Genomic DNA, 20848 nt, shown 5'->3' with positions numbered 1-20848 from the left:
TTCATGGCGACAGTTAAAATCACCAAAGATCATAAAAGGCTTCGGAAGAATGGAAATAATATCTTTAATTTCATTTAAGATTGCAGAAGAAGGATGAGGTATATAAATAGATACATAACAGATATTTTCAACTAAAGCAGCAATAATAGAAAAATCATTACTGTGAGAAGGAATAGAGAAGAGAGAAAAGGAAAGAGGGTGTTTCACAAGCATGGCTACTCCGCCATGCCCATCCACACGATCTTCTCTGAGACATGAATAACCACGAATCTTAAATAAAGATCCTGGTTTCAACCATGTCTCTTGAAGAGCACAGATATAAGGTTTATATTTATTTAATAAATAAATAAGATCACTTTTTTTAGGAGTGATGCTTTGACAATTCCATTGAAGAACTTTGTCCATTATTTGGTTTATAAATTTGAGTAATTGCAGAAACTAATAAGGCAGCGTTGGACGGTGAAAATTCATTCGATTGACTAAGAGATTTTATAAGAGAAATAATTAAATCAATTACTGAGGATTCCAAAGGATTTTCATTTTCTTTGTTAATTAATGCACATCCATTAGAAGGTTGGGGAATATTAAAATCCCTTAAAATTTCTTGGTGAGCAGATTTGTCATATCCTTTGCTAAGTGTAGGTGGAGGCTTTGGTTTAACAAAAACAGTTTTTTTATATGAAGTATTGTTTATAGTTTTAGGTGTTGAATGTTGATGCTGGGTTGGAAAAGTATTAGGAGTGATGTTAGGTGATGAGAGTAATGTATCTGCATATGAAATTCGAGAGACAGATGGATGTATCTTTGAAGCTTCTGAATAGGAAATACAGTTTTTAGCCATTGATTCCTTTATAGCTCTTTGTCTTTCATATTCTAAACATTTTTTATCAGTTGCAATATGGGAACCTTTACATAAACAACAAGATATAAAATCATCTTGAACAGAGCAGTTATCACCACTATGTCCTTGACCACATCTAAAACATCTTGGTTTAGATCTGCATTGAGATTTCACATGACCAAACCGACAACAATTGTAGCATTGAATAGTAGGATATATATACAAGTCTACAGTAAGAGAAGTGTAGCACATATATACTCGTTTAGGCAAAAACTGTCCATCGAAAGTAAATACCACAGACTCAGTACATTTAAGATGGTTTTGTCCATCAATCATCATCTTTCGTTTTATTCTCCTAATTTTTATGATTGGACCACAGCCAATAGGAACAGAAACATTATCTTTTATTTCCTCTTCAGACCACTCAGCTGGTACTCCTCTGACTATTCCTATTCTACTCACAGAAAATGATGGAATAAAAGCCTTATATTTTTCATTTTCTAAATTTTTGTTTTCAACAAAGTCATTTGCATCTTGGTACTTAGAAAAAGAAATAGATAACCTATTCCGGCCTATCCTTTTTAAACTTCCATTCACAATATTTTTAATAGAATTTCTTTTGAGAAAACGACCAAATGTAACTGGATGTAAAGTAACATTATCATCGGGAGATGAATACTGTTTCTGAATGTGTACAACAAAAGGAGCAGCATCTAATGAGTTATATAACAGCCTTGCAACAGGGGGCTGTGGCTGTTGTGGAGTGTCTGTGTTATTTTTTTGTATGGTCTATACTACTATAGAAGAATTATTGCAGGAATCGACTTTGGAAAGAATTTGTTTGTCACTAATGTCTACACATTTGCAATCACTTTCCTTAATATCCTTTTTATCACCACGGTGTTTTCGTCGTCTTTTATTACAGTGTCTGCATATTCTGGGTCGAGCTGACACTCTTTTACGGCCACAAGATGTCTGAGACACAGAACCATCTGTATCCATCGTGCTACCTTCGTCATTATTAGATATTGTCACTACATGACCTATATCAGGGGCTGTCCCCCCAGGATCATCCGGGGGGTCCATCATATCATATAAAAGTGAAGAAGAAGAAGAAGAAGACTTACCAATAGGATGAAATTTACACAAATTAACACTTTAATAAAAACTAACTACTAAAATATATACAAATTACAACTTATCTGATCAAAATATCTAAATATTTACATGAAATTTAAAAATAAAATGAAAAATTATTAAAATTACGTGCGACCGATCTTAAGTTTCCCGCCCTTTTTTCTTGTCCATCCTTGCACATGCGCCTTGGCAGAGAAATCAATTACGGTCTATTTGTACAAACTGACTTGAGTACGAAGACGGCAGTAACTCAAACTCCCAGTTACTAAGCGCCATAAATATTTAACACCAAAAGGCAAAAATTAAAAAAAAAATAACGTAGTTGTTTACAAATTACAAATAGGAATATTTTAATTTAGTTTTTAGGTATGTACTATATAATTAATCCCTAATAAATAAGTAAAACTCTCGTGAGCTTAAAAGTATTATTTGGTACAACCTAATATTTAAATTTATTCCTTTCCATCGTGGCGGCTGACATTGTACTGGTTACAGTATATTGTTAATATTTTTATTGGATCCATTTATTTATGTGCATGTGATGGGAGATAGAGATTGGAGACCATTCATTTACGGCGGATTAGCGTCGATTGTGGCTGAATTTGGTAAGCATAAGATAAATAGTCATCCCAACAAGTTTTCGGCTATTTCTTCTTCTAACCTATGAAAGTTACAATGATTATTTTTATAATCAGTAGGTACTAATTAAGACACTTCTCTTTATCATTTTGTTATAGAAGCTTTACATGCGGCAAGAAGGATAAGTTAGGCAATAATATAATCAAGAGCCAGCTGTAGTTTCTTGCATTTTATAAAGACAATAATTATTGATAGCAGTTATGTTTAACAGGAACTTTTCCAATTGATACGACCAAAACTCGTCTACAAATCCAAGGACAGAAAATAGACCCTCGTCATGTGGAACTGCGGTACTCGGGGATGGTGGACTGTTTTGTTAAGACCTCAAGGCAGGAGGGTGTCAAAGCTCTATACTGCGGGTAAGACTATGAAATTGGTTTAGTACATTAAATCTTACTTAAAGGAAGGAAGGTTAGATCTACATATTATTATAATATGAAAAAGATTCTAATATATCTTAGATACCACATAATTAAACGGACTGAGGTGGCAAGCAAACATATTATGTCTGCTCGCAGGGGGCACACAGAGATTATTTTTTCTTTAAATATACAGAGTAAGACAAGCTACACAATATACCACAAGAAAGCTAATTTATCAGGCTATAAAAGTAAAAGTATTTAATTTTAAAACTTTTTTTTATATTAAAGTAGAGAGATTTTTTATTTTAATTTAGCTGATTGATGTATATAAAGAAGCTGATTAATAGGAAATGATCGGTTGATATAGGTGTGGTTTGTTTTTGTGAACTGAAGAATAGGCAACTAGAGTTAGTACTGTTAGTAATAAACACCTATAATATTAACTACCTTGTTAGTATCTAATCTGAATTTAAGGGAGAAATGTGTGAATGTAAGTGGGAATATGTGCCTAATAGAAGCGAAGAAAGTATGGAGGATAGAAATTACTATTTAATATTATTGCGGGAAATAAATTTGCAAAGAATCTTTATGAAAGGGGAATGGCATAAAGTAAGTAAGAAGAAAAGGGATGTTGATGGGGCGAGGGATATCCTTCGGTAGAAGGTCATATAAAGGAATTGACAATTTAGGGAAATAGAAAAAAATATGTTCAAGAGTACCTTCCTCAAGGCCACATTCACATATAGAATGGTCCCTTACCTGGATCTTGGCCAAAAATACTGGGGAACAGACAAGTTCCAAGTTGTATGACAACAGAAGTGAAAAGTTTTTTTTTTTTTGAGGAAAGAACCAGGGCTTAGAGGGGATAAAGGGTTGGATAGAACCAATGACATTCTATACATATAGACAATGCACCTCATACAAAATCAAATCCGAAATATGGCACATGCCACAAATGACGCCATAATAACCTTCGACTGCTATGTCTATACATTTCTGCAGTTTTTTAAAATATTTTTGGTCAATAGGCAGCAATGTACACACTATTTTAGTTTCAGCTCCATATCTTGAATTTAGAACCCGATTTGGACAGTGAAATCATTGGAGTAGCAGTTAGGTATTTTTTTAAACCCAGAAGAAAATGAGGGTTGCTAGTTTTACGTTCGTCAGTCTGTCCCTATTTTCCGATCAAGCTCTGTTCAGTTGGAGGTCTTTTATGTTTTTAATCAAAAATCACTTTCATATTATAACGGGGAAAGTTTGTATGTTTATTTATTGGCTTGTGTTTATATTTGTTATTTCTATGTTCTAAAGGGATTTGGATTTAATAGGTTTAAGTAACCTTTAATGAGAGAAACTAATACTCAAATACAATATTTTTATTCACATAAAATAATAAGATAAACTGGTTATTTAAATCTTAGGTTCCTTGAATTAAATTCAATTTGTCTTCTAGACTTAGATATCTTTTTGAGGGTATCTTTTTGTTATATGTAGTGTAAGCGGACATCAACATAATATATTTGTATGACCAACGTTACCGGGGCCCCATCAGTGTGAAAGAGCTGAGTGGCAGATTGAACAACTGACGCTGAACTTCGATTGTCTATAATTTAATATTTTTATAATTCACTTTCGCTCCAGACTTGTTTCAAGTAACACATGTTTTAATATCATTGTAATTAGTTATTTGTATAATAAATAATAATTTTTAAAAAGACCTTTTATGATTGTCCGAACATAACTCAGGTCTTGTCAAATTTTAAATGTGGTTACATCCAAAAATTTTAAATACTTTAATGGTGAACTATAAATATGCTTATTTGGTTTGTAAATTTCTTCACATCTCACTCTTGCTACCAACTGGCGAAAATTCTGATTCATTATTTCGTGTACGGGAAAGCTGTACTGAAGAATATTAGCTTTTACATATTTGCGATGTAAATACGTATCGATTATCGCTCAGCTGGTGCATTTTCTGCCTGAGGAGAGGAAGGTGAATGTTGTCATATGCCGCTGAGGCATCTAGAAAGACCCCAACAACATGCTCGCTTCTAGAGAGTGCTAAACGAATTTCAGAAGTAAGGATGCTCAGGCTGTCCAGCGTACCCTTTCCTTTCCTAAAGCCATATTGGCTATTAGAAAAGAGATTTTTATTTTCTATTATCCATTCCAATCTGTTTTTTTACCAAATTCTACATAATTTTGGCCAGAACTGACGACAAAGCAATGGGACGATAGGAGGAAGAAACCAATGGGTCCTTGCCAGGTTTAAGCCCATTATAATAATTTGTGTGTAAGAATTCGGGATTACACAGGAGGAATAGAACGAGTTGAGCATATTAAGATGGACTTTTTTGCTAGTGGTAGAGGATTTACAAATGAAGGAATAAGGTATACCATCCGCACCAGGGGAGGAATCACGAAGGTGATCAAGAACAGATGCTAGTTCGGAGAAGGAAAGAGGATCGTTCATTTTGTCTGAGTCGGAAAGGGGAGAAATCGAATCGGGGGTAAACAGGCAATCAGATTCAGGGATGTAGGGAGGAGCTAGATGGCAAAAGAAGTCATTAATAAAAGAGTTTGGGTCATTGTTTGAAATGTCCGGCATGTCAAAACCTCTACGATACGTGTTTATATTTTTCCAAACGAGAGAAAGGGGAGATAAGGATTCACAGAATTGACGCCATCCAAGGGATTTCTTTTTCGAAAGAAGTCTTGATGTGCGAGCAGAAATCTGTTTAAAGGAAATATAATCTATCATTCTACAAGATGTGGAGAATATTTTCTTCTTTTCGCGAGCGGACCATGGCGGTGCATTCAGCATCCCACCAAGGAGGGGAAGAAGTTAATTTTCGGTCAGGATTTTTTATGGGAATGGAAGAATTAGCAGCTTGTAAAATTTACGAAATGAACTTCTCATATATCTGGAGACAATTAGATGTTGTTATCTCTGTAAAAGAGTCACTTTCTGAATCCATAGTAGAGTCCAGCAATGAAAATTGATGCCAGTTGGCATTGGCGACTTGGTATTTGAGGAGAGGTTGGGAGGGAGAAAAGGGGATTTCAAAACTTTATCTGTGTAAAATACGACAATTTAAAAATTCTTTTTTGTATTATCTATGATGTTTTAGTAACTATTCTATTACTAATTAGTAACTTTGAAGTATGTTTTACTTATAAAAAAATTACTACATTCATTAGTAATAATCGAAATGTAATCTGTAGGTAAATGTAAAAAATCATAAAAAATACATGACTACTTTATAGGAAATTTGTTTAAATTACGCAGTATCTATTGTTTAAGTTTATTTAACAAAGCCCTAGCTTGTTTAAAAACAAAAGCGTCCACATTCGTTTTTATAAACAAACCCAAACACTTGAAGAGCAATAAATTATGTTGTAACCCGAGCCCGTTGCGTCATGCGGTAACCTTGGCGTCGCTTGACAATAGGCGCAACGCGCAACGCGCGGTGTGCCAGCTAGGCACGGTAGCCAATAAGGGATTTAAAAAAAAATTGTAACCTAGTTTACATTTAACATAACCCAAATTTAATAGGCCCGTAGAGTTGAGTTAAATGTTAAAATTTTAAAAACAATAAATTTAATTAAATTTTCTTCATTGTTGTATACCAAGGAGAAATAATCAGTTCGTTCATCTGTTTTGTTTCATTTGTTACAAATAAGGCTTAGTATCAATAAATGTCAATGTTATCTAAAAGACAATTATCTTACAATAAATAATTATTATCTTAATAGTTTTGTGACTAAATCCATTCTTATCTTTCTTGTTTGGAGGATTTACTGCATGTTATTTATGTTATATCAAATCTCTGTCTTTTTTATAATTGTAGAGTGAAAACAAGATTTTCATTTGATGGTAACCAGTGGGAGGCTCCTTTGCACCAGTTGCCGGCTAGATTATTTGAAGGGTGCCGTAGCTAGTGAAATTACTGGGCAAATGAGACCTGAAATCGTATGTCTCAAGGCGTCACCTTGAAAAGCGCAGTTCAGAGCTCAGAATTTTTGGTTTTTAAATAATTATGACTGGCACTGCATTATAATGGGCAGGGTGTATCAATTACCATCATTTGAACGTCCTGCTCATCTCTTCCCTTATTTTCCTAAGAAAAGAACACCTATTAAATTAAATTATAAGAAATATCAATGCATCTTATTCATTATAGATATCAGCTGAATAGTAACATTTACTAATTATATGACCTACACAATCAATAAATATGAATGCATGCAGTACAGGCCTGCAAAGAGTACTTGTCACATTTATTTTGATCAGATTTCCCAAAGTTTCTGTGCCATACTTTTGTGAAAAAGGTATCAAAACCTTCTAGCAAGACTTGGTGCCGGGTCATATAGCTCGGTCTACGCAGTCTTGGTTGGAATCGAAAAATTCAGACTTCATCAGAGCTGAAGACCGGCCGTTGTTTAGTCAAAATCTTAATCCGCTGGATTATGATTTATGGTCAGAGAGTACGGCTAGCTCTAAACGCCATTTTAATTTGGAGTCCCTTAATCAATCCATATGATTGGCAGTGAAGAATTTTGCCATGGAAAGAGTCTGTGCTTCCATTGATAACTGGCTTCAACACAACATTTAAACGATTGTATTGCAGCCAATGGAGACCACATTGAATAAGCTTTTTATATTTTAAATTATTTTATTTATTATTTTTTTATATTTTATGTGTTAAATTAACACACTGTAAGAGTAATAAATGTTATTTGCAATAGAAATTTTTTCTTTTATTCAGTATTTATGGCAAGTCTAGGTATATTGCAATGTTTTCTTATATATTTTCAAAATAGTGTTCAATTCACTCAATATACATCGCTTCATCCGATGAAACCACTGATTAAATCACTTTGTCCACTCTTCAACGGCCTTTTGAAACGCAGCCACAGCTGCCCAGGCGTACGTAAAACGTTCTCGAAGTTTTTCTTTTATTTTCGAAAATAAATAATAATCAAGGTGCGATGTCAGGGCCATTCGGCGGCTGAATTCCACTTGTGATGTCGCGAAATAGTCTATAGTTGGTTTGTAGGTGTGCAACGAAGTAGTTAAGAAGGATCTTACTGTGAGGTCGTTTCCGGAACTTTTTCCAAGTCGAGAGGCAAACAGTTGTTTGTGTACTACTCTGAAGGAACTTTCGATCCTCTAAAATTTTGTTAGCAAATCCTCAGAAGTCGATGTTTACCCACTAACCAGGTTGCCTTAGGTTCCGGGATCATAAGGCCATAAATCCAGCTTTCGTCACCCGTAGGTATGTCGAACACAGCATTTGAGTCACCTCTGTTAATTCATTAAACCATTTCACGGCAACAATCAAAACGTCGGAGTTTATAGCTCTCGGTCAAATTGTCCGAATCTGCTTATAGGTCTCAGTGGGAGGCTCCTTTGCACAGGATGCCGGCTACATTATGGGTACCAACCACAAAGGCGCCTATTTCAACCGTGAAGCAGTAATGTGTAAGCATTACTGTGTTTCGGTCTGAAGAGCGCCGTAGCTAATGAAATTACTGGGCAAATGAGACTTGACATCTTATGTCTCAAAGTGACGAGCGAAGTTGTAGTGCCGCTCAGAATTTTTGGGTATTTCAAGAATCCTGTGTGGCACTGCATTGTAATGGGCAGGGCGTATCAATTACCATCAGCTGAACGTCCTGCTCGTCTCGACCCTTATTTTCATAAAAAAAAGGGTTATAAAAAATAATTTCTTATGCGTTAAAATCACGCTGACGTGACACAGAAAATTTTTCAAAATCTAAGCTTATTTTTTATTGTATTGCTTACCCGCCAGTCAGCTAGTCGGCCAGTCCTAAAAAGGTCCTTGTGTGTCACCCTCGTAATGTTATGCGTGGCGTGTGTAGCCCGGTGCATCGGTTCCGTCTTTGGACAAGCTTCAGAAGGAAGTTTCTTTGGCGGTGTTTCAAGTGCCCCCACGCCGCGGTATCGCATAGATCAGCGCAATTTTGGCGCGCGCGCAGCGTCTATTTTACGTACATTAATAGATTGCTTATAATTAGGATGATTAGAGAGAATATATAAGAAAACTATTGAAACAAGCTATAAGACCATGCAAAATAAACTATCTTATAAACAAAATGAGAGTCAGAGCTTGGTCAGGGCGTAGTGTGCCAAACGGGACTTCCGATTTTGGTGTATATGAAAGATCTTGTGCCAAATGGCACTAGTCGATTTTGATAGGTTGTAGGTTGAAAGCGCGTCAAGGATCGGTAACCGGGCAAGGCGGTAATAACTTACCATCGGGTGACGCCCAAGTACTTTGTGCTGAGTAATGATTGTCGCACAGGATATGGCCGGCGGTTCTGCGGCAGGCCACCTACGGCACCATCAAGTTCGGCACCTACTATTCCATGAAGCGCATCCTGGCAGCGCGGCGCGCGGATGGCGGAGCCCGGGAGCACCTCCCCACCAACACGGTGTGTGCGGCCGCCTCGGGCGGGCTAGCAAGTGCCATCGCCAACCCCACAGACGTGCTCAAAGTGCGCATGCAGGTACGTAACTTACCCCCTTATTCATAATGGTCCGCTAACTTATAAACAGCCGCTTAGGAGTGTTTTTTCTCATCCTGAATTAGGTCAATAGAAAAAGACACAGTGAGAATAAGCAATGCTTTAAGTTAGCAGACTATTATGAATAAGGGGGTTATCCTTTAACATTTTCTAGAAAGCCATTAATTCATATATCCGGTGATCCGGAAAGCAGAAGACCCCGGTTCGAATCCAGATGTCCTGTACTAGTTTTAGTTAGTATTAGTTTTTTTTTGTTCAAGTTTTGTACATTCTTAAAAATCCGAACAAGGCTCGTTCGTCCGGATATTGACTTAAAACTAGGGACTTCTTTGTCTACCCTTTAAGAAGTAGCGGTAGATTCAATAAGAAAAATATTTTTGACATTCATAAGTGTCATTTCCGTGACCTACGTGAATAAACTGATTTTGATTTGATTTGATTTGATTAAAGCTAAATTTGCACAAACATGTGCCTAGAAAAACATTATATTGTGTTTTCTTGAGTGTTAATTCCGCCAATATTTGTCTTCGAACAATTCGACACATATTTCCCATCTACACGAGGTATCCTCATGACACGTTGACTCGCCAAACTGGTAGGAGACTAATAGACCATAGTCCATTATTAGACTATTATGGATTTCCGCAAAATAACGCCTGTTTCAATAAGTTTTAAAAATCAAAAGAAGACATTGATGGCATGGTGTATTTTTTAGTTTGATCGAGGAATGGGTGTGTGCAGGTTGGTGAGGAGAAAGGTAGCCTCGTGCGTTGCTTCGTGGACATCTACCGCAACGAGGGCGTCCGCGGGCTTTGGCGTGGCGTAGGGCCCACATCGCAGCGCGCTGCTGTCATCGCCGCTGTGGAGCTCCCCGTCTACGACGCCAGCAAGCGAGCGCTGCTACCCACGCTGGGTGATCGTCCGCTGAACCACCTGCTGTCGAGTCTGCTGGCCAGCCTGGGCAGCGCCGTCGCCAGTACGCCGCTCGATGTCATCCGGGTATGTTAATGTTAAATGTTTCACATTTAACTGAATAGTTCTTATTGTGTTCTTTAATTTAATCAGTATGTAAGTCGGTCAGATTTTTCTAACTTCTAACTGGCTCATTAGGTTTTCATATTTTTTTTCTACGTACTGATTATACAGGATGTCAAGAAAATCCTGTACTATATCTTAATGTGTATCGCTTTCAAGTAGTAAGTACATATAAATTTTGAGATAAGAAATAATGACATTAAAAAAAAGTGAAAAAAAAGTATTAACGTATCCAATTATAAAAGTTTCGACTCCTCTACCAGCGGCCATTTTAATTTTTCCCCGATCACACACCTATTTCATTTAGGTACCCTCCGAAGGGCGTGCGGGCGGCGGCAAAATCGAAAGTGTACAGGGTATCTGATGGTTTAGTTTCTGTTATACGGTGTAGGTCTTTTGTATTAGATATCCAATTTGTTTTATCTGTTATATTAATTGTCAATAGCTCATGAAACATAACGGTTTACAGACGCGTCTGATGAACCAAAGAAACGTGAAGGGTGTAGCAGCGGTCGGCGGCGTCAGGATATACAAGGGAACCGTGGACTGTCTGCTGCAGGTACGTGTGGTGAACGGCAGAAGATTATTTGGACGAAGTTCCAGAAAAACGATCCAAACCACAATCATGTCGAAATTGAGTTAAGAACCCAAAATGGTCACGTGATTCATATTAACGGACTGACAAAAAATGGCAGCCCTACTGCCCTACTAATATTTACAAAACTTTAAACATGAATTCCTAACAATGTGAATTTTGTGGCTTGGAACGTTTTACAGGAACTACGTGCATTTTATATTATTATATTTATATTATTATCTTAACGGTCGATTTTTGATACAACTTGAGGTCACAGTGGATGGCCGCAGCGCGATGCCAGCACATACAAGTGATAACTGTAAGAAAATGCCTCATTTATTACATTTATTTATTTCAGTGTGGACAGAAAATTTAATGGAAATTCATTACTAATGTGGTTCAGCGGCGGGAGTTTGGCCATTGAATATTTTGATGGGAAATGACACTGCAAAAATGAAAATCAGTTATGGCGACACAATAGACAGACATACCGGAGATTTCAAGTAAGAGTTGATCTGCAGCTGGGCCCCCCGCTAATCCTCTAGGAACTCCTGGTGCTAATTGTGTGTTACTGTCGTTTCGGCGTTTGGTGGATGAATTGAGTTACACATTGTACTTTGATGCGATGCGAATAGGGCCGTTGACCACTGATGAATTATTATATATGCGTATTGCGTGCGAGTATGCCGGTGCTCGGTAACAATTGTTTATTAACCGGCGCGAAAGTCAATTGGCATTTGGCATTATATTAGCCAATCAGATACCAATGCGTCTGTGTCTATAGGTATCTCTCTATTTCTACAGGAACTGAATGCACTATAGTTTGTCATAACTTAAAATTACAACAAAGAAAATAATTTGTTATGTTTTTAAAGTGATCACCCTCACTTCTAGGATTAATAAAAAAAAAATGTTTTCAAATATTATTAGTGTATTAATCGTAGAAGTAAGGGTTATCACTTTAAAAACATAAGAAATAGTTTAGATTTAAAAGAGAGACATCTCAAGTTAATTTCCTAATATGCAAATATTGGGGTTGAGCAGGTTATCAACTGTAAAGTAGATCATGTAGATGAAACCACAACCTGAGAGTTGAACGAAGCATACAAGATTTTATGACGATACGACACTCGAACGGTTAGCTCCGTTGGCGGAGCACTGGCACGGAACGTTAGAGGTCGTGGGTTCGAGTCTCAGATCGTTGATAAAATTTTGTTTTCAAATTTAATTTGTGTACAAAGAGAATGTAGAAACGCGGCACAACTAGGCAGTGAATGAGTCATGTGGTGTGTTTCCAGACGGTCCGAAGCGAAGGCGGCTCGGCGCTGTACAAGGGGTTCGTGCCCACGTGGCTGCGGATGGGTCCCTGGAACATTATCTTCTTCATCACGTATGAGCAGCTTAAGCAGCTCTACTAGCGCTGCTCGCCGTGCCGTGACATTTGACACATCAATAGAGTTGTGCCCCGAACGCAATACGGTAATGTTTTCGATGTTTTTAGATTCGATAGCCAACTGGTATTTTTTATTCCTCAAAATAATTCTACTTAAATTTTTAACGACAAGTAGTCTCGCCAAAAAGGGAGCCGCCATGATCGTGACGTTTTAGGCCTATCGCAGACGGCAGACTATCCGTGACGCGCTTTTTAGTCTGTGATAATAAAACCGATAGAATTATATGCAGTAACGCATACGATGCGCAAAAAGTCGGACACACAAAATATTCTCGTAGATCTGACAGACCGCGCTGCACCGCGCCTTACAAAAAGTGTGCCAAAAAAATATAACGTTCGCGTCAAGAGGCGCGGCTAACGCAGGAGACGCTCACTTTTTTCTGTAGTCTCACTTGCTAGTGATTGACGTGTATCGTGGCGGTATACATCGATGTATCGATGTCTAGCTAACACACCAGCTCTGTATGATACAACCTGAATAATAATTGTCATGTATCATCAACATACATATTACATTTAACGACACAACTCGGTACGCACACAAAATTTCATACAAATTGGTGCAGCCGTTTCGGAGGAATTTGGTAAGAAACACCGGGACACGAGAATTTTACATATTAGATAATCAATATATATCTAATTACTAACTGTTACGACCAAGCCGTCTACTATAATATTATTTTTTACCTTATGTTTTTGAGTACTATCATTTATTTATTTATTATTTATTATATACATAATTATTGTATTTAATAATGGAAGCACTTGTGGCTGTAATCGCGACGGCCGCCTTATTGAAGGTAGCTACTGAAAATCAGTGTTGGGTGATACCCAACTAATATGCTGAGTAGCAAACCTTTTTGTGACAAAACACTGCAAACACCACCTTATTATGTTGGTATAGAATAAGCCTTACTGTAGTTTTTAATGCATGTTAGTTTTTAATTAGATTAGGCATATTATAGTTATTTTTTAGATAAGTTTTTTCATGTTATTTGTTATTATATTTTGTAAATGTTCACGTGTATTTGTAGTGTTTGTTCCAAATAAAGATATACTTACTTACATTTATTAGAAAAGTTCTTTGGTTAGTCTGTTTCATTAATTTGGAAGTATTTTAATAATATTATATACGATATTTTATTTTCAGATGAAGTGCAAGTCCGCAAACTACGCTTTTAGTTCAATTTTATTGTTAAGAATAAATGTATTTTATTGAGATAACATATAGTAGGTAGGAACCGTTATAATATTGTTTTCGAATATTCTTTGCTGACATACCCGTAGTCGTCTGTTAAATAAGCCCATATAACAGTTTTTTTGCCAAGAAATGAGGTTTTGTCGATTTTGTTAAAATATCTCGTTATTAATACTAACACTGTTCAAAAACAATAATATTTTTCATACATATATATTTTGGGCCTCGATTGTTTATCTTTGCTCTAATGTTAAAAATGACGTAAAGTACTTTGCACGAAATATTACTTACTTGAACAAAAATATTCTGTGTCTACTTATGGTACGCACGATGGAGTTCTATTTCTTTGCTTAAGCAAAACAAAAGTAACTTCAAAACTTTTATATGTGAATGACATGACCAAATGCTTTGACGTGTCGCGACACCTTCTATCATCTAACGCCTTGTCGCAACACTATGGCCACACCATTAGATTTATTATTGTAATTAATTTTTATACAAAACTGTAGTTCTTTGATGTCTAGGTTACCATAATTACTTGTTGTAATGGTCGTCATAAATAAAGAAAGACGATATGATGATACACTATACTCGAGGCTATTAACCAGCCTAAGCAAACTCTCTAAGAAAAAAGCGATCGTATGAAATGTGCATTGATTGGTGGATTGACAGATAACGTCTATAAAAGGCATAAAAGGCATTTATTTTCTCAAAATTGATTCCTTTAGAATTCTTTTTGATGTCATTTCTTATACTACTAGATACTACTACCGCTTCGGAAACAAATGGCGCTCTGAGAGAGAAGAAGCGGCGCAAGAAACTCTCCCAGCATTCTTTTTATTGCGCTCTTTTCAATAAAAATATACAATATTGTACAGTCATTTCTATCGCTATTAAATAATCACAATCTAGTCCCAGGCTGTCCGATCATTTAGATATTCAGCAGTGGAGTAATAGGATTTACGGCACAGCCATTTTTTTATATAACATTTAAATTTATTTATAGATAATGTCTGAACAGTGGCTGGGACTTTATTGTAGAAGTGTATATTACCCTTAAAGCTATTATGTATCTTATGAAGCAATGTTATAATGTTGTAAAAACGGCAATAGCCGAAATCTTCGTCGCCATATTGTAATTACTATTTCAAACTTATGTCAAATCTCACTGCTCGTTTCATAGTAAACTAAATTTCTATTTTTACTTAGGCAGTCGCGCCTCTTACGTTACATCCTCTTTGGTTGTCGGAAAATATTGACGCTGTAAATACGAATCGTCAAAAATATTTTATCTCAATTTTTTATCCCAATCACTCCACAGGAGTAAAATTTCAAAGAAAAATTAGACAGGCCGACCACATATTTGTAATATATTATAACTGTCGAATTATGTTTTCATTCTTTAGTAATAGCGGCGGTGTGCTTTTGTATTAGAGCGTACTGTAATATAGTTGTAACTGTGTTAGTTGAAGGCCGAATAGGCGAAAACCTGTATAAGATATATTTATTATGTATTTAGATAATGTTGTTAATAAAATCGAAGAATTAATGTAAGTTTACTCGAACGTAAATTTGTCGTCTTCTCTTTGGTTATTTTATATAGTTTCATCTTATCGGCCTATAGAACTAGAACATTGAATAGGTACTCTAAAAGTTTAATACAATGAAAATAGTAGAGGCCCGAGATAAGGTCCCTGAGGTACTCTTGAATTAGAAATAACTATGGATGAGAAATCACCGTTAATAGAAAAATTTGATACCTATTTGAAAGATATAATTCAACCCATTTAAAATATAGTCGTATAAATAAAATTATATGTATAAATAAATATTTAGAGAATTACTAGCTGACTCGGCAAACGTATTGCCATATAAATGAATAAAAAATTTACTTGGTAACAAACATCGCGACAAGCGAATTTTATATATTAGAAGTAGAATACAAGTAGTATATACAGAGTACATGAAAATTTATAGACATACCAATTTTATGAAACACCAGCGTTTATTACTTACTATTGCTTTGTATAATATTCAATCGCAATCTTAAATAGACGATCTGAGATTGATAATGGAATCTATTTTCTGATTTTATATCCGATGCATCGATTGTTATCTTTATATGTTTCTTCCATCCATCTATGGGAGGACAAATTGGTATCTTTCAGATTGATATTTGTATGAATATGAGAAATGAGCGTTTTCTATAATGGATTTGGAAATTAAGATATTGGAATGCTGATCTGGATCCATTGACGGATGACAAGCAATCTGGGTTCAAAATAATCTTACATTAAGAGGTAACATTAGCTGACGCCTATCATAGATTTAAGAATTCTACAAAAGACGACTCTAAATTATTCAAAGGACAAAGATTAGCGCGATTGAACAACTGTAGCTCCGACTGAAAACTATAAGTAAAAAACTCAAAAATTAAGCTGTTTTTCCCCGAGCATTTCCTTCTCAAAAGTAAACAAATTATAACGAAATTTTGGGAATCGCATACGAAGGATATATTATGCTATTTGGGAATGTTTTAATTTCTACGCTTCTTTTATTGACTTTGTAGGTTAGGCTACTGCTTGCGGCCTATTTATTTAAGCCGTTTTAAGTAATGTAGCATTTACAATATCAATAAATGCTATATATACAGAAAGATAAAAATGATAGAATGACTGCTATTGTTTCCTCTTAACGATGGAATATTGCAAGCGGTCGTAAGTGGGTTATTGAGTTCATAGACCGCCATTTTGGACGCCATTTTACATGATGGCGAACGTTTGAGATTAATCCTGTTTCTCTATAAAACTATTCTATCTACACCCATGCTTTAAATCCTCTATTAAAGATTCTAAAACAGTTAGCTTATTGCCAACAATAAAACACCCGGTGTCCTAATAACCATTACATCATCCAAACGAGTGTTGTAATGAAATTCAGTACAACATTACAACACTCGCTTGGATGATGTAATGGTTACTAGGACTGGCTTTTTTAAATGTAAGCCGTAAGCTAACTGTTTCAGAATCTTTTATTTTATTTTTTTTATTTATTGTAAAAAAAAACTTACAGCCTAATTTAAAGAAATTAGTCATTAAATTCAGAAGAAGAATATAAGCTAATTACAAGTTTCCGCAGATAGAATTTACATACGAAAAAGAAAACAGAACACTCAACTGGGAGAATGAAAAGTAATAAGGAATACAGGGGATAAAAAATTTCAAAGAATAAATACTTACAAAAGCTATACAATGAGCGGTAAAAAAAACTAAAAAAAAATATGGGTGTAGATAAAGTCCTGTATACAACTGTTGATAATTAGGTATTAAAGCACTCATGTGATACTATTATCACCCACATTCGTGTTTTAATACCCTTTATTACACAACAGTTGCATAAATAGCTATTGTGTTTGTAACTCTGTGATGTACTGCGTGAGGTGTACGGGGTATATTTCACCGGGACACCACGCTGTGTCCCGTGTAACGTGTATTATGATCTAGTGTCGACATATCATGTTTGCTGTAAGGCACAAAGTGCGTTTAGATTTAAGGCGTTAGACATAGTCTTCACCTAGTATATTGTTGTATCTCTAGCTGTAATGTGTTCGTTTGTGCACAATTCGATTATTTTTAAGCTCCTATGTAAAGTTTTCCACCTATTTATATTAAAACACCTTCATCGTTATTAAATTTTTTTCTTCTTGAATTGTTTTCTGAAAACAAAACAAGTACGATTACTTGTAACAATAGCAATATTTATAGTAATAGTCCAGGAGTTAGCTTCATATTACAAAAATTCTTAGTCATTTTATGTTAAAATAATATTTAACATATTATTTTATAGGATGTAAGTATCTGCCAAAACTATGCTAACTTGGTTGTTAAGTATGTAATACTAAATAATCATACAGTTGTCACCTTTATTGACTTTTTTTATGCGTTATTTTATATAATTTTATGAAACCTATGTTTGATAAATAGTTACGATATCTTTTTGTGTACTATGATTAAAACTTTGACCTGTAACGAATGATGAAAACACCTTATGACACTGTTAACAATATAATTATTTGATGGGTTTGTTTTAATTGCTTTTAGTATTTCGTTATTGTAAAACTATACTACAAAATATATGTATATATATAATTATAGGTAACTAATGCTTTTAAAAAGTTGCGTTTATCTTTTATTTGTTATTCGGATTTAAGTGACAAAGTATTTTATAAATCGTTAATTATTTTGTTAACAGCCAGATCCGGTGTGAAATAAGTAGTAATAGTATGGAACTGATGACTATATGATGGAGCTCACATGCTTCTAATAGTGATAAGTAATATATTTGGATTTTTTTTTGTTATACCATAAATTTAATAAATCATTTTAAAATACAGTTGTTGTTAACAAATGCTTCATATATTTTACTCTCAACACTTGAATTTAACTACTTGTAGTTGCTTCTCATACTGAGATTAATAGACGGTACTTAGACTTTGCTCAGACTAATCTAGAGAGTTAAGTCTCAGTTCGTTATATAAACATAGCTTTGAGTGCTAGCTAAGCACAGGCTTAAGTCCACCATAACGAAGACTTAGGAAAAACTCAGACTATAAGCCGAACAAAAAAAAATCAACAATTCCTTGCGTCATCACAATAGCTCGACGTTTTAAAATTCTCGTATAATACAAGCATCGGTATAGTTAGGTGTATGTTACTAGTCATTGATATGTAGGTATGTGTTTGTACAATTTTGCTGTCACGTATCCGAAAATGCGTTCCGTTTCTCATGCCAAATATGTTAACAAGACCGCAAATCGCATAAACAAAACTAATAATCAAAGTTTGGGATACTGTTATAATTTGAGTATACTTTCTATTGTAAAAAATTGTTTAATAATAATCGACAATATACTGTGTATAATTAAACTTGCGCTTAACCTTTCAATTGGACTATCTTAGTTGAGCAGCTCAGTGTAATCTCAGCTTTGGCTATAAATAACAAATTAAACGTTGCGCTAAGCTTGAGTTCGGCTGAGTTTTACTTAAGTAAAGTCTGAGCAAAGTTTAAGTACGGTCTATAGATCTCTCCCTTACTTGAGTCGCGCAGGCGTTAGTCGAAACGTTCTATCGCATTTAAAAAATGAAATAAAGAGTATTTTGATAGCCAAGGTACAATGCAAGATATGACTGACCCGGGCTACGCTCTCCTATTCGAAGCTGTATATAATATGTAGGTATTGTACATGTGTATTCAAGTTCATAGTGTAGGTACATATTATTGCTTTCAACAAAACAATATACAAAAAAGTGCGTGTGTACTTATGTATGCACGCAAGAAGTTATACTTCTTTAGCCTAACAAAGGCTTATTCTGCATTTGTAGAAAGAACAATATTGTAAAAATCTTGCAACAATGGCTTTGACAATTAATTATTAAATAACGAATATGGCTGTATGGGCTTGAACCCTTTGTCTATCCTAATAATGGACGAAGATACCGAAAAATAAATAACGAATGTCGCAAATGTCAGAAAATTTTAGGAACCAACTTCACCCTGTTACTTTTGTGTGATAGTGATGCGCGCGCATCTTAATATTTCACTCTCATCATTTATTCATAACGTGCCTAAAGAAGTATAACTTCAATAAGTATAGACTAGTTACGCTGCGCCGTATCATGTTACATGAAAATATATAGCTAATTATAAATGATACTATAATAAGTCTGGTAAGTAAAGCGCCACCTTCACGAGCGAGTGAATTTATCGTCATGCCAGAACGCACCTCCGCCTTCGACACGGCGTTACACCAAGTCGCTGAGTGTGAGCAAAACGCGCGTCCTCATGCACCGGTCGTGTTCCGTACAAGCGGGTTTCAGTAGCCTTGTGTTACCGTTAATCGGGTAGTCGGTGTCGAGGAGAATGGAGAACAGAGAATGCACTCGCTCGTGGAAGTGGCGACTTAACTTCGTGTGAGGCCGAGTCTACATTATTTAACGAACGAAAGCTATGTAACAAAGGTTTAACCTTTAGCTGGCTGTGGTTGTTTAGATTATGTGAACATGGCTTTATCCTATCAGAGGGCGGAATGCTCGTTAGAAGGGCGCATGGTCTGACCATAGGGGTGACACTAAATATACTTAGATCATTTATAAGTCTAGATAGACTATAACAGCTGTGAAAACTTCGAAAAAAAGTTTAGAGTTAACCTCTATTTTGAGAAATTCACGCACACAAAGTGTCATAATCGAGAGCGTAAGACGTAGCTTGTCACGCACACTAAACTAATATTCCTGGCCTGTTTTTATCGGTTGTATAACAGCAAGAGATTCCATCTGGACGTATAAATTAATTATCCAAGTAAATATGTATATTCCTTATTCAAGATTTAAGTATATTTCGAAATATAATTATATTCTCTTCGATAAATTTGTGTTTGAACAATAAATTTACAAAATTTGTTCTGCTTGTACAGCTTTATGTCGTAATCCGCTATGGTCCGTTTTCAACGTCAACATAATTTATTTAATAAATTTATTTAGATCAAACTGTGTTTCATTTTAATATAAGTTTAGTTTGGACATATAATTAATAGAAACCTGAAAGTCAAATGAGCCGTAAAATGTAGCAGAATAAAAATGAGATGCATGATGTCTTGTGTTGACAGCCATCTTGTATTTCACTCACGTCCGTGTTCCCATATACATAATATCCATTTAAATTTTGAGGAGTACTCAATTGCACATGGAATCTATCATGAGATTTTTATTCTAGATCATATGAATGAAATTAGGAATTAATCAAAAATTAAGAAGAAAAAAATTGCGTGCGTACAAAGTACACATGTCAGAAGTGAAACCTGCATTGTGTATGAACCTCTTAACTGCATATGGAGTGCTGGTACGTGTTGCTAGGATGACACATGATTTCAACCGCTATGAAAACAGGACATTACCATCACCACTAATATATATGTATATTTTCTCCTATGGTCTCTATGTAGTAATGCGTCGTGCGCATGGCGTCAGAATATATTAAGGTATACTCGCGTCAT

The 20848-nt window shown here is 35.4% G+C and overlaps 1 protein-coding gene across 1 annotated transcript; it reads left to right on the top strand.

The window, feature by feature from the left end:
* The first annotated feature begins 2282 nt into the window (after window positions 1-2282).
* LOC126979795 (mitochondrial uncoupling protein Bmcp) lies at window positions 2283-20342 on the top strand. The gene is made up of 7 exons (XM_050829338.1): window positions 2283-2583; window positions 2829-2976; window positions 9312-9516; window positions 10276-10533; window positions 11039-11128; window positions 12445-12625; window positions 13750-20342. The coding sequence occupies exons 1-6, from the start codon at window positions 2520-2522 to the stop codon at window positions 12562-12564; spliced, it is 885 nt and encodes a 294-aa protein (XP_050685295.1). The 5' UTR covers window positions 2283-2519; the 3' UTR covers window positions 12565-12625; window positions 13750-20342.
* Window positions 20343-20848: the final 506 nt, after the last annotated feature.

This window comes from Leptidea sinapis, chromosome 4 (assembly GCF_905404315.1).
Source record: "Leptidea sinapis chromosome 4, ilLepSina1.1, whole genome shotgun sequence".
Lineage (NCBI taxonomy): Eukaryota > Metazoa > Arthropoda > Insecta > Lepidoptera > Pieridae > Leptidea > Leptidea sinapis.
This window is presented reverse-complemented; position numbering and strand designations above follow the sequence as displayed.

Coding starts and splice junctions, on each gene's coding strand:
- LOC126979795 (XM_050829338.1), top strand. CDS start 2,520: ATGGGAGATAGAGATTGGAGACCATTCATTTACGGCGGATTAGCGTCG. Junction 2,584..2,828: donor GTCGATTGTGGCTGAATTTG/GTAAGCATAAGA, acceptor TATGTTTAACAG/GAACTTTTCCAATTGATACG. Junction 10,534..11,038: donor CGCCGCTCGATGTCATCCGG/GTATGTTAATGT, acceptor AACGGTTTACAG/ACGCGTCTGATGAACCAAAG.